The sequence below is a fragment of the Anolis sagrei genome, chromosome 11 (assembly GCF_037176765.1).
Source record: "Anolis sagrei isolate rAnoSag1 chromosome 11, rAnoSag1.mat, whole genome shotgun sequence".
NCBI lineage: Eukaryota > Metazoa > Chordata > Lepidosauria > Squamata > Dactyloidae > Anolis > Anolis sagrei.
Genome location: NC_090031.1, coordinates 14,593,122 through 14,609,740, shown reverse-complemented (window position 1 = coordinate 14,609,740; position 16,619 = coordinate 14,593,122). Strand labels below are relative to the sequence as shown.

Genomic DNA, 16,619 nt, shown 5'->3' with positions numbered 1-16,619 from the left:
CAAATGTTCTTGAGCCCCCAAATGTTTAGCGTCGTAGAGAGGGGGAAGAGATTGAAAGTCATTTACACCCAGAGCTCTTACATTCACTGTGTTGTTGTATTCCAGAACAAGAAACACTCTGTATTTAACACCACATTCCAATCCAGTGTAAATCAGCAAAGCAGTTTATTGAAGAATATATAAAAAGCAATTCAGCAAAATAGTAAAAAGATCTAAGTATGTATGAAATAGTCCATAAGATTCAAGGTACAAGAGTTGCATTAAAAAACAGGAATGCAAAAGAATCAGGATACACAAGGCAGCATAAAATCTAATGCAAACAATTCAAGAACAATCCTTTAAACTTAGAAGCATGGAAGCTGAACAACTGGAAACATGAAACAAGAATTCCCTTAGCAGGCTTGACTGGGACTTGATAATGATTCAACTCCAATGTTAACCAGACTGCTGAAAAATCCCTTTGGTCTCTTTAATAAAGCCATGAAATCATTCTGCTTTCCCTGGCAAACTGATAACGGCTTTTTCTCTAATAAACACTGTGACCTTCACTGAGTCTGTGAATCAGCTTGGAATTTGCGAAAGCTGAGACTCCTTATCTATCAGCTCATTCCCCCTTTCACCTGGCAGTTCATCCTCTGAACTTGCTTCCCTAGAGAAAGACTTCTCTGGGCCCCTCTCTGGAATGTGACCTTCGCTTTCAGTAACTGCAGGAGACACAGAATGCCCAGTTTCAGGACTTAAAATCTCATGCAGGCTCGCAGGCTCAGCAGGCCCAGAAACCCATGTTCCCCTTCCTTATTGACATTAGGCACAATCAATGGCTGAATTACAACATATGTCTGCATTCCCTTGGAAACTGACAGCCTGCTTTCTTTGGAGATCTGAAATGTATTTAAATATTCAGCTGAAGATTTAAGTTAATGCAGTGCTAGAAATTTAGGGAACTTAAGGATAATTAATAAGGGTAGCAGATGCCTAATTAATCCTCCCCAGCTGCATCTTTGATCAGACCCCATACAGTGAATTACTTCTTTAAAGGATTGAGAGCTATGTCCCAAAGAGTTTGATTGATATATCTGATGTATTGCCTTCTCTCTTGACTTTGTAGGGCCCTCCAGGAATCCCAGCTATATTTGTAAGTTCTCCAGGATTTCATTCTGTTTGTAATTTTGCAAGTTCCTTGCAGTTGTGTTTCACCACATGAGAGCAGATTTGTAAAGAAGACGAAACAGGGACAAATGGCAGACATTTTATCGTCTCATTGTCACAAGGATTTCATGTTGGTACATGAAAGTCCCATGGTTTAAAAATCTGATCTGCCAAGTAGCCTAAGCAAAGATGCAAGTGTATTGTTGTAATGAGCCTTCAGGTTGACTCCAACTTATTTTGACCCCATGAATCTCATGGAGATTTCTTTAGCAAACAAGGTTTGGCCATTTCGTTCCTCCAAAATAGACCCTCCAGCACCTGGTATCCATTGACCGCCTCCCATCCAAGTACAACCAGGACTGATCTTGGTTTGCTTCCAAGACTAGACAGGATCTGATGCCTGTAGAGTTTTTAGGCCATTTATTTATTTACAGTATTTATATTCTGCCTTTCTCACCCAATAGGGGACTCAGAGCAGATCACAGAACACATATACCGCAAACATTCAATGCCGTCACACACTGACAAGACAGACAACTGTCATAGATAGATAGATAGATAGATAGATAGATAGATAGATAGAGGCTTTCCCAACTTCGGCCTCTTGGAGGCTGTGCTTGGTTCTGGCCACAGGGGGGTGCTGTCACTCCAGTTTCCCTGCCAAAGAGCTTTGTTTGTAAACTTCCTCCTTGATCGAATTGCCAGCATTTTCTGTCCTTTCCTTATGGGTGCCTTAAATACCTCCCTGCTTTTTTCAAAACTGGTACGTAGGCAAAAGCTGGGCTAAATGTCAGGAGCTCACCCTGACCCGAGGTTCGAACTGTCAACCTTTTGCTTGGCAAGATTTACTGCGTGTGGTGGTTAGCCTGCTGTGCTAAAGCCTGGTCCTATATACATAAACTAAATATGACCCCCCAGAACCATAGCTTATATATTTACAATGTTAAATGGAGTCAGGCTTTTGTGCAAATACCACACACTATTTGTTCTACACACACTATTTGTTCAATAAAAGTCTGTAAGCTTGTGTATTGCAAATGTTATTACAGAGTAATGCTTGGCTCCTAGCGCTCACTTACAAGTGTCTCGTGTTTGCTTCCTCTTTACCAGCAGCAAGATGACTTTGGTGCATCTTTTCAAGCAGTGAGGCATGCCAGCACTGTCTTCAAGTCTGAGGTATGTTGTGAGTACACCATTTCTGCAGCCTCCTATACCAGTCCCCAACATACAGGAGGAGATGAACCCAATTGACTAATGTGCAGTCCTGGCTTACTCCCTCTTCCTACCTCTCTGCTCTTTGTTCTGGGCAGAACTATCAGCAACCAGACCTTCCAATGCTGGACCAGGGCGGGGAGATCTTCAAGACTCTGCACTACCTCAGCACCCTCATCCAGAGCATCAAGAGACCCCTTGGGACAAAGGAGAACCCTGCCCGCATCTGTAGAGACCTCATGAACTGTGAACAGAAGATGCAGGATGGTATGTGTCATACAGATTCCCTGGAACAGAAAAATTGGGCTTTTCCAATGGTGATTGTTAACTATTGTCAAATTGACTTCAACTTATGGCAAGACTTTGAATGAGGGACCTCCCAGTCAGCCTGTCACCAGCCGTTCTGCTCATGTCATTGTCAACCCTGCCTTCCTAACAACAGGGGAATTCCTGACATGAAGCAATCAGAGCCAACTAACACCTCCTAACAAAGGATCCCCCGGGCAGTAAGCAACCAGATCTTGAAGCTGCAGTGTCATTCAGTGCTAATCAAGGTGGCCAAATGCAACATTCACAGTTGCCTCAAGCAGGCAAGAGTTCTTTCTCCCACCCTGGACATTGTTCCACAAATATATAAACCCAATTTTCCTAGTTTCCAACAGACCTCCCAACCTCTGAGGATGCCTTTCATAGATGTGGGTAAAATGTCAGGAGAGTATGCTTCTGCAACATAGCCTTTTAGTCCAGAATAACTCACAGCGATCAAGTGATTCCGGCCATGAAAGCCTTCGACAACACACAATGCTCTGTGCTGTGCCAAACTCAATAGGATCTTGGCAGAAGTTTGACCTGAGTTCGGGTTTGAACCAGGAACAAATATTGCCACTGAATGGAAGAGATTTTGCTATATGCAACGCTGAGCCTAGATAATGCTAGAGAAATGACACTGCAGGGCTAAGCCATGCTGCATCTGCACTTCATTTATTCTTCAGGCCTAACTAGAGTTCCCATTCCATACTGATGCCTTGACCAAGTTGCCTTCCTGCGCTATCCATCTATCTATATGAATAAAAATGTAAAGTTCGTTTGTGGGATTAACATAACCCAAAAACAACTGGATGAATTGCCACCAAATTTGGCCACAAGACACCTACTAACCCAAGGAGTGACCATCAGTCAAAAAAATTGATTTTGTCATTTGGGACTTGTAGTTGCTGGGATTTATAGTTCACCTACAATCAAAGAGCATTCCGAACCCCACCAATTATGGAATTGAACCAAACGTGGCACAGAGGACTCCCATGACCAACAGAAAACACTAGAAGAGTTTGGTGGGCATTGACCTTGAGTTTGGGAGTTGTAGTTCACCTACATCCAGAGAGCATTGTGGACTCAAACAATGATGGATCTGGACCAAACTTGGTATGGATATTCCATATGCCCAAATATGAAGACAGATGGAGTTTGAGGGAAATAGACCTTGGCATTTGGGAGTTGTAGTTACTGGGATTTATAGTTCACCTTCAATCAAAGAGCATTCTGAATTCCACCAACGAGAGAACTGGGGCAAACTTCCCACACAGAACCCCCATGACCAACAGAAAATACAGTATATTCTGGCGTATAAGACTACTTTTAAACCCAAGAAAATCTTCTCAAAAGTCAGGGGTCATCTTATACGCGGGTGTAGTCTTATGCATGGGAGTGGTCTTAACTCTATATTTTAACTGGAAAAGTTGGGGGTCGTCTTATACACCCAGTCGTCTTATATGCCGGAATATACGGTACTTAAGGCCATCCAGTCCAACTCCCTTCACCAGGGCAAGAAAATGTAATCAAAGCCCTCCTGACAAAGAGCCATCCAGCCATAGATATAGATAGATATGATTCACACACACACAGATATAATATCATAGATTTGAAAGGGACCCCTAAAGAAGTGTCATGAATGACTTTTCAATGACTTTGAAGCATAGGTTCTTTTTATTGCAATTTCCAGTGTGAGAAGGTATATCAGATTAAGGAAAACATTTAGACAAAGAATGACATTGGACATACAGACATACAGATTCTATGCAACTACATTGGATTTACAATTACATTGGTTAACAAACAAAGGGGAATAACATTTTCACTCAACATTCACATACGTGTACACACATTCATCCACATGCATCCAGATATTACCATATCCTTTTCTCCCTCCTTGGAGAAGCATCTGTTACGCCAGACCCTGCTTCCCTGCAGCCTGCCAACGTATAGTTCCATAACTTCCATAATGCCAGAACTTCAAAATGCTGAAATGCCAAAACTTCTTCCCTAAGAACAATGCCAAGGGGCAGATCTCTGTTTTCCATACAGCAGAACCTGACTCCCTGCACAAAACCTAAGACTCCAAAAGCGCACTTCTTCCTCTTCCCTTGAGAAAGAAGCCCCAGTGACCAGACTGCAAATCTGCCACTATCCATAGGTACACTATCTCTCTCCTTCCCATGGAGCAGAGCATAGCGGGTGAACAACGTCTCTGTCTGTCACAATGTGAGCATTATTAGACTGAGTCTTTTATAGGAATATTCTGTTGACGTAGTCCCAAAGTTGTAGATTAATGATAGACTTCTTCCATCCTGGCTCCATCTCAGTTTTCTGGCCAGATGTTGATCTTCTTGATTGGTGTTGATCTTATGTTGACTTCCTTCTTAACATAAGAAATGTTGCAAACATTTCCTTAACTTGAAAGAACCATTGTCACAGTTCTTATCAATTCTCATTAGAAGGTTTTGATCACAGTTTTAGCAAGCAGGTAGTTACTGCCGGCCTTGGTCTTTTACTGATGTTTCCAAAATTCATCCATGCATCCTTCCATTCATTCCCACACATCATATTAAATTCATATTTGTCAAATCTGCACATTGAATTTCTTGTGACAGAAGAACAATAATATGTTCCATGGTCCAGAGTAGGCAAACCAGACAATCTCTACGTCAACACTGACAAAGAAACAATAGGAAGTACTGTTCATCCACAAGCATCAAGAAATTAGATATAGTAGAAGCCAACACTTTCTCATTATTTTATTTTTGAGATCACCAGACTGGGCCACAGCAACGCCTGGCAGTTAGTTTTTGATAAAAAGCAAGAGAGAAATGTGAAGAATTACCAATCCCACAAAGCAAAGACACCACAAACAAAGTGGCCTTATGCGTGCCTTCTTTCCTTAGGTACCTACTGGATTGACCCTAACCTTGGATGCACTTCAGACAGCATTCAGGTTACTTGTAACTTCACCCAAGGAGGACAGACCTGCCTCAACCCCATCGTGGCCTCAAAGGTATGCGAAGTTGCAGGCCAGAGTCACAAACCACATTGGTTAATGCATGATGATGATGATGATGGTGATGGTGATAATGCAGGACAATGGTTCCCAACCAGAATCCCTGAGCTTCAGCTGTACTGGGTTGGGCTCCTGAGGGCCGAAGTACAAAATACTACTGGCTTGAAGGCAGTGAACTGGCAATCCACTGAATATTTTACAAAACAGATAGAAGCATGTTTAAGACTGGCTTTACTTCTGTTCATGTGGGAAACATGCTTCCTAGCTGCATGTGTTACTCCAATCTGGGGATTAGCTGCTGGGGAATGTTACTTTAGGAAGGGAAGTATGTGCAGTGGAGAGCAAAGGAGAGCTCAGTCTTACTCTGTTTTTTTAATGAAACTGATGTTTTCCCTACCTTCTATGACTTCCCCACAGAGAAGGGTATGGACCTTGGGAAACTATAATTTCCAGGACCACATAGTATGGAGTTATGGTATTTAAAGTGGGATCGAAGAGCATTCATTCCATAGTGTAAATGCATCAAGAAAAGGCTATGGATCTTGGGAAACTATAACTTCCAGGACCACATAGTATGGGGCTATGGTATTTAAAGTGGGATCCAAGAGCATTCATTCCATAGTGTAAATGCGTCAAGAGAAGGCTATGGACCTTGGGAAACTATTACTCCTAGGAGGACTCCATTGCATGGAGCCATGTCATTTAAAGTGGGGTGCAAGGGTGTTCATTCCATTCATTGCACCAAGAGAAGGGTATGGACCTTGGGAAACTATGATTCCCAGGACTGCATAGCATGGCGACATGACATAATAATAATAATAATAATAATAATAATAATAATAATAATGACATTTAAAATGGGTCCTGACTGCATTTATTCTCCAGTGCAGATGCATCCAGAGAAGGGTATGGGCCTTGGGAAACTATAACTCCCAGGACCACATAGTATGGGGCTATGGCATTTAAAGTGGGCTCTAAGAGCATTCATTCCATAATGTAAATGCACCAAGAGAAAGGCATGGACCTTGGGAAACTATCACTCTTAGGAGGACTTCATTGCATGGAGCCGTGGCATTTAAAGTGGGGTGCAAGGGCATTCATTCCATACTGTAAATGCACCAAGAGAAGGGTATGGAGCTTGGAAAACTATGACTCCCAGATTTTTAGTGTAGCACTCAGTGGAATGTAGTAAGTGTTATGAAGTGATTAGCCACCACTAGTTGTGTGACAATCCATTCTGCCCACCTGAATGGCAGAGGTTGGATGCTTGACTCTGATCTTCATTGTGGGTTTCCATCTCTCCCAAATCCCACCCAGCTGGACTTCGACATCGGAAGAGTGCAAATGAATTTCCTCAACCTCTTGAGCTCCGAGGTGGTCCAGAACATCACCATTCACTGCTTGAACATGCCTGTGTGGCAGGAAGGGCCTTCCGAGACGTCTGTGCGTTTCAAGGCCTGGAATGGGCAGATCTTCGAAGCTGGTGGACAGCTCATGCCTGAAGTCGTAGCCAACGATTGCCAGGTAAGAACAGCTCACGAACTGCCTTAGGAGGACCTGGGAGCAAGCTTTGCAGCCCACATCCTGGAACATGTTCTCCGTGTTTATTTGGGAATGCCTTCCTTATTTCACCCTTTTGTTGAGCCTAGTGCCTTTTTCTGTAAAGCCACATTGCCATCTTCTGTCAATGAGAAGGGACTACAGCCTCTTCAAGAGCCATGATGCAGAAATGTGGGTGTAGAATCATACAATCATAGAATTGTGTATAGCTGGCTGGGAGTCAGCTGCATTAAAATCACTACTGACCGAAAGGTCATGAGTTCTAAGCCAGCCCGGTTCGGAGTAAGCTCCCGACCATTTGTCTAGCTTGCTGTCGACCTTTGCAGCCCAAAAGACAGTTGCACCTGTCAAGTAGGAAATTTAGGTACCGCTTATGCGGGGAGGCTAATTTAATGTATTTATTTACGACATTTATATGCCGCCCTTCTCACCTCGAAGGGGACTCAGAGCGGCTGACAAGATATAAATATACATACAATATTTTATTAGCATAGTACAATATCAGTATTAAATATTACTATATTGTATTATCTATATAATTATCTATATAAATAAAAATGTAATGTTTGTTTGTGGGATTAACATAACTCAAAAACCACTGGGTGAATTGACACCAAATTTGGACACAGTACACCTATCAGGCCAACAGGTGACCATAACTCATAAAAACACTGGAAAACATAGCGAAAGAGACTTAAAAAGCCAAAAAATAAAAAAATACATTACCATAAAAGGTAAAGGTAATCCCCTGACATTAAGTCCAGTCATGTCTGACTCTGGGGTGTGGTGCCCATCTCCATTTCTAAGCCAAAGAGCCAGTGTTGTCCGTAGACACCTCCAAGGTCATGTGGCCGGCATGACTGCATGGAGCGCCGTTACCATATATATACACATATGCACAAATACACACACACACATACACACACATATATACACACACAAAACACATATACACAGTAATAAAACACATATAATAGTAAATTTTCAAACCACAAAACTTAAAAACGAAGGTTAAAACAAAGGTTAAAATAGATCAGCTATTTCACAATCCCAAATATCTGCATCACCCCTACGGTTTATGCCAATCTCTTCCAGATATGCAGATCTGATATATTATATTATATTATATTATATTATATTATATTATATTATATTATATTATATTATTAAGATAGCACAGGAGACAAGATGGAACTGTCTTCTGCCCCGCTCTCTCTTTAGTCTGACGCAGAGCGGCAGTTGGTGCTGGGGGAGGGGTTCCAAAATGATGACATATACAGGAGACAAGATGGAACTGTCCCCTGGCCCCTTCTTTTCACGAATTTAACTAATTTAGAATGCCATAAAACTCTCCAGCAGTGTTCAAAAGAATGAGGAAGTACTCCATCATTGTCACAAATGGATGGTGAAACAACAGCTCCCCCGGTGGCCGAAATTCAAAAAGCATACCCCTCATGAAGCTGGAAAGTTAACTAGCCTCTGTGTGTCTGTCTATATATGTTGTGTATCTATGGCACCCCCGGGGATGAGAAGGGTGGGGTATAAATATAGGAAATAAATAAATAAATAAATAGCAGGAGATGCATTCGGACAGATAAATTGGGCCAGGGCTTTATACACAACTTCCAACTCTATGATTCTATGATTCAAGTCATGTGCTGCTGTATAGCCACACCATCTCATTGTGTTTTCTTAGGCAAGGAATCCTCGGAGGTGGTTCCCCACCCCCCAAGTTCCTTTTTCTGAAAGAATGGCCTGCAGCACCTGGCCATTCTTACAGGCGCTCTACGTGGGGCTGCCCTTGAAGACGGTCCGGAAATTCCAATTGGTCTAACAGGCGGCAGCCAGATTATTAACTGGTGCAGATTACAGAGAGCGGTCAACCCTCCTGTTTAAGGAGTTCCACTGGCTGCCTTTTATTTTCCAGGCCCAATTCAAAATACAGGTTTTGACCTACAAAGCCCTGAATGGTCTGGGACCCACCTACCTTTGCGACCACATTTCCATTTACGAACCCATATGATCTCTTCGATCTTCTGGAGAGGCTCTTCTCTTGCTCTTGCATCACAAGTGTGACTTGCGGGGACAAGAGAGCGGACCTTCTCTGTGGTGGCCCCTCGGCTCTGGAACTTACTCCCCAGAGATATTAGGCAAGCTCCCATGCTGGCAATCTTCAGGAGGAATCTGAAAACCTGGTTATTCCAATGCGCCTTCAGTGATTGAACGTAATATACTCCCTGACCAAAAACCTTTCACAAAATGACCTCAATAGCCCTCTATCTTATGGTTCGTGCAATTAAATCCTTTCTCATCCCAGATCCTCCTCCTGATGTTTGACATTGTCCTATCTCCCAGTGCTTTAAAATTTTGTCCTGAATTTGGCCCTGTTTTAATGTCTGATTTTATATTGTTGTGTTGCTTATTACATTGTTTTGCATTTCATGTATTTTATTTTTTGGTTTTATTATGTTCTTGTGTTATATTGTTGTGTATTGTACTGATGGGCGTGGCCTCATGTCAGCCACACTGAGTCAGTCCCCTTTAGGGAGATGGAGTGGGGTATAAATAAAATTTATTATTATTATTATTATTATTATTATTGGTTGGTGGCTTCCCATCCAAGTGCTAACCTTCTTCTTCCGCCTTCCCTTTGCATTCAGGTTCAGGATGGACAATGGCACCAGGCTCTCTTTACATTTCGAACGCAGGACCTGCACCAGCTGCCCATCGTCAGCGTCCACAACCTTCTGCCCTCAGAGTCTGGCCAGCAGTATCTCCTTGAGGTTGGACCCGTATGTTTTCTCTAAAGGGCAGCCTCTGTTGTCCTTCAAGCGTTGGCTTTCTCTGTTTTGGAGACGGGGTGTCGCTGAGCAAAGGGCTCATCTGCTCCCAAAGCTCAGTGAGCTTCTAGTGGACTGGCCCTTCCGTGTTTGGACCACGAAAAACCACCATGAATCCAGGGTCCATTGGACTCTTGTTTCTTCCAACACAGAGAGAGCAAAGGGAACGTTGGTTTTCGCAGAAACATGACATGAATCAGGAAATTGAAGCGGAGGCCAGTTGAACGGAGCGGATTCAACATCCAAAGATTTTCGGAATATCTTCCTTCGGCCAAAGAAGATGGTAGATGAGATATCGCAAAATAATAATAATAATAATAATAATAATAATAATCCTGCCTGGTCCCTCCGATACCAAATGTGGCTTTCCAGGGATTGCGGACACAAAACAGGGCAGGGTTTGTGGAATGAGATAGGAATAAGTCTTGGAAAAGACAGCTTTGTCAACTCATTTCATCTTGCTTGTTGTTCTGGAACAGGAAGCATTTTGATGTGCAATATTAGAGAAAAAAAGAAGAAAAAGTATAAATATATATATTATATATTATTTAAGGCAAAAAAATAAAACCAAGTGCGATCCTTCGTCCCCTTTGCGGGAAAACGAAATTCCTTTCCATAGGTTTATGAGGAGGGGAGAACCAAAACAGGAACGGAGCGATTGGTGCTAAATCGAACAAGAAAAAATCAGAGAGACATCATGAAAGAGAGGGGATGGGTTTGTTTCATTTGATTCTACCTCTCACTGTGAAATACCTGGTGCTTTTTGTGTTATTTTTCGAACAAGAAGTGTGTTATTTTATATATGACTAAAACTATTTAAGGTTCTAAGAGGTGCTACAGTGTCTCGTCGCAGACTCCTTTGCTGAATCCTCCACTTTGGAAGCAGAGCTGAGAGGAAAGGGAGGGGATCGGGTGAGGGACGTTGTGATCTTCGAGGCAACAACGACAAATTGATCTTTAACTTAAAAAGTGCATTAAATATTTTATGCGGGGCGGGGGGGAAGGTTTGGTATGTTCTTTGGAATCCAGGTTTTCTGTTAACAAGTCGTTTTATATTTTTGTCATGGTTGTGTACAAAAAAAGTAAAAGCTTTTCTTAGAGTTTTCTTAGAGCTTGTAAAAAAAACTAAACACATGCTTCTGCTGTTCTCTGTGTATGTGTGTGTATGTGTGTGTACGTGCCTATGTGTTTTACTTGTGTGTCTTACCAACACATTTGGCTGCAAGAGAACCAATCAGGCAAGAAAGACAGGGAGAGGAGACAGGTAAACTCAAGGAATTTAATGTGTTGTTGAAGGCTTTCATGGCCGAAATCACTACATTGCTATGAGTTTTTTGGGCTGTATGGCTATATTCCAGAAGCATGCTCTCCTGACGTTTTGCCCACATCTACAGCAGGCATTCTCAGAGGTTGTGAGGTCTGTTGGAAACGAGGCAAATGAGATTTATATATTATTATTTATTTACAGTATTTATATCCCCCCCTTCTCACCATGAAGGGGACTCAGAGCAGATCACAATGCACAAATGCACAGCAAACATTCAATGCAGTTTTCTAGACAGACAGACAGATAAAGGTATTTTTGGCATTTCCACTTTGGTGCCTGGAGGTTATGCTTGATTCCGGCCACAGGAGGAGCTGCTGCTCATCCACTATCACGCCAAGTCAAATTTGATCAATTTCCTCCTTTCTCTTTGACTGCTGTCATTTTACAGTGTTGTAAAATACCTCCCTTCTTTAAGCCATCCCTAATTTCTCTATTCACAGCTCAGCTGTTTTCAAACTGCTTAGGTGGACAGTAAGCTGGGCTTAACAGTCAGGTGCTCAATCCAACTGGGGCTTCCAACCTGTCACCTTCCGGTTGGCAGTAATCTATTGCAGCTGGTAATTAACCAGCTGTGGAATAATGTCTAGGGTGGGAGAAAGAACTCTTGTCTACGTGAATGTTGCAATTGGTCATCTTGATTAGCATTTAATGGCCTTGTAGCTTCAAAGCCTGGCTGGCTGCTGCCTGGGGAATCCTTTGTTGGGTCTACCTACCAGTATTTAAAAACTGTAAAATCAGTACAGTAAATAAAGACCAACATGACCATGTTTTAAATGACCATGTGGCATAATTGATGGCATTCAACCTTTCAAAAGTCAGTCCACTTGCTTAGAATGCCATTCAGCCTCAATATTGTCTGTACTGGGTTATACTGGGCTATACTATTGCAACTAGACTACTACAATGCGCTCTATGTGGGGCTGCCTTTGAAGACTACCCAGAAGCTTCAATCGGTCCAATAGTCAGCAGCCAGGTTGCTCACCGGAGCGGTGTACATACAACTCCTCTGTTATGCCAGCTCCACTGGCTGCCGATCTGTTTCTGAGTACAATTCAAAGTGCTGGTTTTAACCTTTAAAGCTCTAAACGGTTCCGGGCCAGACTACATGTCCGAATGTATCTCCTGCTACAAATCATCACAAAGTTTAAGATCATCTGGAGAAGCCCTCTCAATCCCACCACCGTCGCAAACGCGATTGGTGGAGACAAGAGACAGGGCCTTCTCAACAGTGGCTCTCCGTCTGTGGAATTCCTTCCCCAAAGACATCAGATTGGCCACCTCCCTCCTGTCCTTTAGAAGGAAACTCAAGACTTGGCTGTGGGACCTTGCATTTGGCCATTGAATAGCGGCTTGTATGAAGAAGACATAAGCAATTTCATGGCAATGAATACTTCCATCTTTGCTTCCACGCTGGGCTTCTTTCTCATGCAGATAAAAAGCTTCGCTCTCACAGAGCCTCTTCTCACAGTAAACTTACACAGGAGCTTCACACAGTGGCTTTCACACTGCAGCTTCACACACAACAGCCTTTAACTTGGGGCTTCTCTCACTTGCCTAGTTTCCAACAGACCTCACAACCTCAGAGGATGCTTATCATAGATGTGGGCAAAACGTCAGGAGAGAATGCTTCTGGGACTTGGCCAGACAGCCTGGAAAACTCACAGCAACTCAAGGATTTCAATCCACGTTAGCTTTTCTCCCATATGATTCTGGGTTTGTAATTTATGCAAGCTCTTTTGCCTGTTCGGCAAGTCCGACTTCTGGTTTATACAATGGGGACAGAAACACCTTCTCATTGAAATCTACATCAATCTGGAAATCCAACTTGGAGGTATCTTGTTAACTTCTCCACTCAGTCAGCCTCGGATGGGTACTTTATGTTTTGTTCTGCTTTTCCCCCCCCCTTCCCATTCTGTTTTGTAGAAATGTAGACTCTGTATGTAAATTTGGAGTTTAAAAAAGAGAGAGAGAAAGAGAGAAAGAAAGAGGAGGATTAATATTATAATAATCGTTTTTTTTAAAAAAAATTCTATATAAGGAATGTAATATTAATGTAATCGGGGCTGTACTGTATTTCGAATGGCTTTGGCGCCTGTTCTTTTTGAATCTCTGTGTTTCGTAAAAATATATGTGAGTCTTACTCTGTGTGTATTATTTGGCTTGCTTTGAACTGGATTTTCTCAATCCCCCCTTTCCTCTCATCCTCTCTTTCACTCCGTTCACTCCCTCATTCATTCTCTCCTTCTGGTCTTGGTTCTTTTTACCCAGAATACCTCAGTCTAAGGGAAGGGCATTTGTCACTGAAACCAGCCTTTTCCAACCTGGTGCTCTCTTGAAGGGTTTGGACGACATTTCCCATCATCCCCAGCCATGCATTGGATTTGTGCTCCCAGTAGCATCTGGATGGGAAGAAATGGGAAGACAGACTGGTCCCAAACCATTGCCTGCGCCAAAACTTATTTTGGGGTGAAATGATTATCACAAGTTCCATTTCCTTTTATTATTATTATGTTGTGTCATCTTCAGTCTCCATTTCCCCCCATGTCTTCGTTGTTCTCTTGTCAAGTGGATTCTCATTATCCTCCTAAGGGCAGTGATTCCCCTCACCATTCATGTTAACCACCTTCCTCTCTTTCTCTTTCGTATTCTTTAAAAGTAACACAACACTAAAATAAATATTTAAAACTGAGGCAGTGCAACCAAACTTTTGTGGCACATCGTTTTCTTTCTTGTTGTGACGACTCATACAAAAAGATACAGAAGGAGCAAAAACTCAGGCCTGGAAATGTTATGAATAATTTTTCAGTAACTTTAAAGCATAGGTTCTTTTTATTGCAATTTTGCAGTAAGAGAAAGGGTATCAGAACTTTTACAGAACAACATTTAGACATACAGACATACAGATTCTACGTAAATATATTGAATTCACAAACAACCTACAGTTACATTGGCTAATGAGCAAAGAGCATTTACATTTTCACTCAGCATTCACATTACACATACACATTCATTCATCCTCATTCATCCAAATATTACCATATCTTTTCTCCTTCCTGGAGAACCACCTGCTTAGGCCAGACTCCGCTTTCTTGCAGCCTACCAATGCACAGTTCCCAAAACTTCAAAACGCCAAAATTCCCAAAAGGCATTTTTTCCCTTTCCCTGAGAAAGAAGCAAGTGACCAGACTTCTGCTTTCCATTGCAGATCTGCCAGTCTCAAATACATATACAATCTCTCTCCTTCCCATGGAGCAGAGCATGGCAGGTGATCAGCACAACTGTTTGTCACAATTTTGGATTGTAATAAGGTCTCTTATATAGCATTTTTTATTGTAATAAGGTCTCATATATTTCTTGTTGATGTTGTTCCAAAGTTGTAAATGAATGATATATGTTTTTTCCAGCCTGAAACATCCTGGCTTCATCTCAGTTCCTGGACAGATGTTGACTCTTCTTAATTGGTGTTGGTAAACGTAAGCCTTGTGTTGACTTCCTTCTTAACATCAAAAACCTTGTAAACATTTCCTTAACTTAAAGAGCCAATGTCTCTTGTTAATGTAAACACTTTGCTTTCCCCAAAAAATTAAGTCAACAACGTCAACAATTAATAATTGTCACTGGTCATCAGCAACTTTTAATTACAGTTCCTGAGTGTAGTTTTTCCCCCCGACCTCAATATTTTAGAATTGTGTCTTCAGCCCAATTAGGCTCCAACCATACATCTTTCATACATCTTGTCATTCAACGAGTAGACCAACAAAGGCAGCATCTGTCCTTCTCTGGATCAAGGTTGAGCTTCCTCTCAATTAACTATTCCTCAAACATCTTGGACTACAATTCCTTACATCGGCACCCAGAATGCTGGCTAAAGGTACGGAGATCCATGACTGTATGGAAGCAGAGAGGCTGCTCCTAAATGCTGGGCCACAATGTGCCAAGTTTCAACGTCTTTGTTTTGTGGAGTAAGGGAGTCCCTAAAATTGAATGGCCCTTTGAGCATCTTTTGTGAACACAGATTGATTGAAATATAGTGTCTCAATTCAGGGAAATAATAACCCCATCTTCCTTCTGCTGTGGTCAAACCTCGTCATTCAAAGGTTGATTGGAATCAACCTATGTCCAGTTCTGGGCAACACGATTCAAAAAGGAGATGGAAAAGATGGAAGGTGTCCCGAGAAAGGTGACCAAAATGATCAAAGGTCTGTAAACCTAGCCTTTATGAGGAAGAAGCTGAACATGACTGTGAAAGGGATCTAGGAGTCTGAGCATGAGTTAACAATGGTGCAGCTGTGAAAAAAGGCCAATGGAATTCTAGACTGTTGCACTTCAGGCCTGGAAACACCTATGACCACCGCTCCACACAAGAGTCCAGATATATAAACAGTTTATTGTAGAAACATATAAAAAGCATATAAAATCAGGAACAAGAAAGAAGGATCTGTAATCCAAAAAGGTTTAGTGAAAGGTGATAACCAAACAATGACCCAAAAGTTCCAGAGGCGACAAAAGTCCAGGAACAGTCGGAAATCACTGATACAGCTTAAATCTACAATCAAGAAGGTATAACTAGTAAAAGTTAAACAGGAGTACAGGAACATAGAAAACTTCCAGGATAAATTAAACCAAAATCAAGATTAAAAACAATGTTATATGGAAATGAAGTGTGTATAAATATGAGCACCAATGGAAACCATGTGTAAGAAAGAAATTGTAAAGTTGAAACAATAAAAATATTGTTATATAAGGGGAGGGAGCTTGACTTGAACTAGAAACATGAGAACTCAGGCTTATCTTCTCACTCTAATGCAGCGTTGCCTGAACTGACTTTAAACATGAAATCATCCCTTTTGCTGCAAATTTCTTTCACAACTTTCTCATGTAATCTCTCTGAATAACACAATCTATTTTCAGCTCTGATTTGTAAATGAAGATTTTTGTTGATCACCGTAGCTACAGGTTGGTTCCCATGAGAACCCTCCTTATCACTCAGCTCTTCACTAGACTCCTTATCTGCTGTTGCTACTTCTGACTCCCCTGAATGCCCTTGAGGCCCTGCACTTTCTGAGCCAGTTTTCTCACAGAGAGAACCATCATTTCCCAGACTTGAATTTTCCAGATTTGAAAGCCCAACATTTTGTGCCACAGGAAAGCTTACAATCTTCTCTAAATCATCGGTTAAAATAGCCTCTGGTGGCTGATC

At 41.9% G+C, this 16,619-nt stretch overlaps 1 protein-coding gene across 2 annotated transcripts in view; it reads left to right on the top strand.

The window, feature by feature from the left end:
• COL27A1 (collagen type XXVII alpha 1 chain) overlaps positions 1-14,123 on the top strand; it is a 213,135-nt gene extending 199,012 nt beyond the window's left edge. The window contains exons 57-62 of one of the 2 annotated variants that reach the window (XM_060757312.2): positions 1,109-1,135; positions 2,260-2,325; positions 2,460-2,628; positions 5,580-5,689; positions 7,010-7,216; positions 9,913-14,123. In XM_060757312.2, the coding sequence (XP_060613295.2) occupies positions 1,109-1,135; positions 2,260-2,325; positions 2,460-2,628; positions 5,580-5,689; positions 7,010-7,216; positions 9,913-10,059 (726 nt within the window). In that variant the 3' untranslated portion in view covers positions 10,060-14,123. The remainder of the gene's footprint in view (positions 1-1,108; positions 1,136-2,259; positions 2,326-2,459; positions 2,629-5,579; positions 5,690-7,009; positions 7,217-9,912) is intronic. The other variant, XM_067471901.1, reaches the window with a different exon arrangement.
• The last annotated feature ends 2,496 nt before the right edge of the window (positions 14,124-16,619 follow it).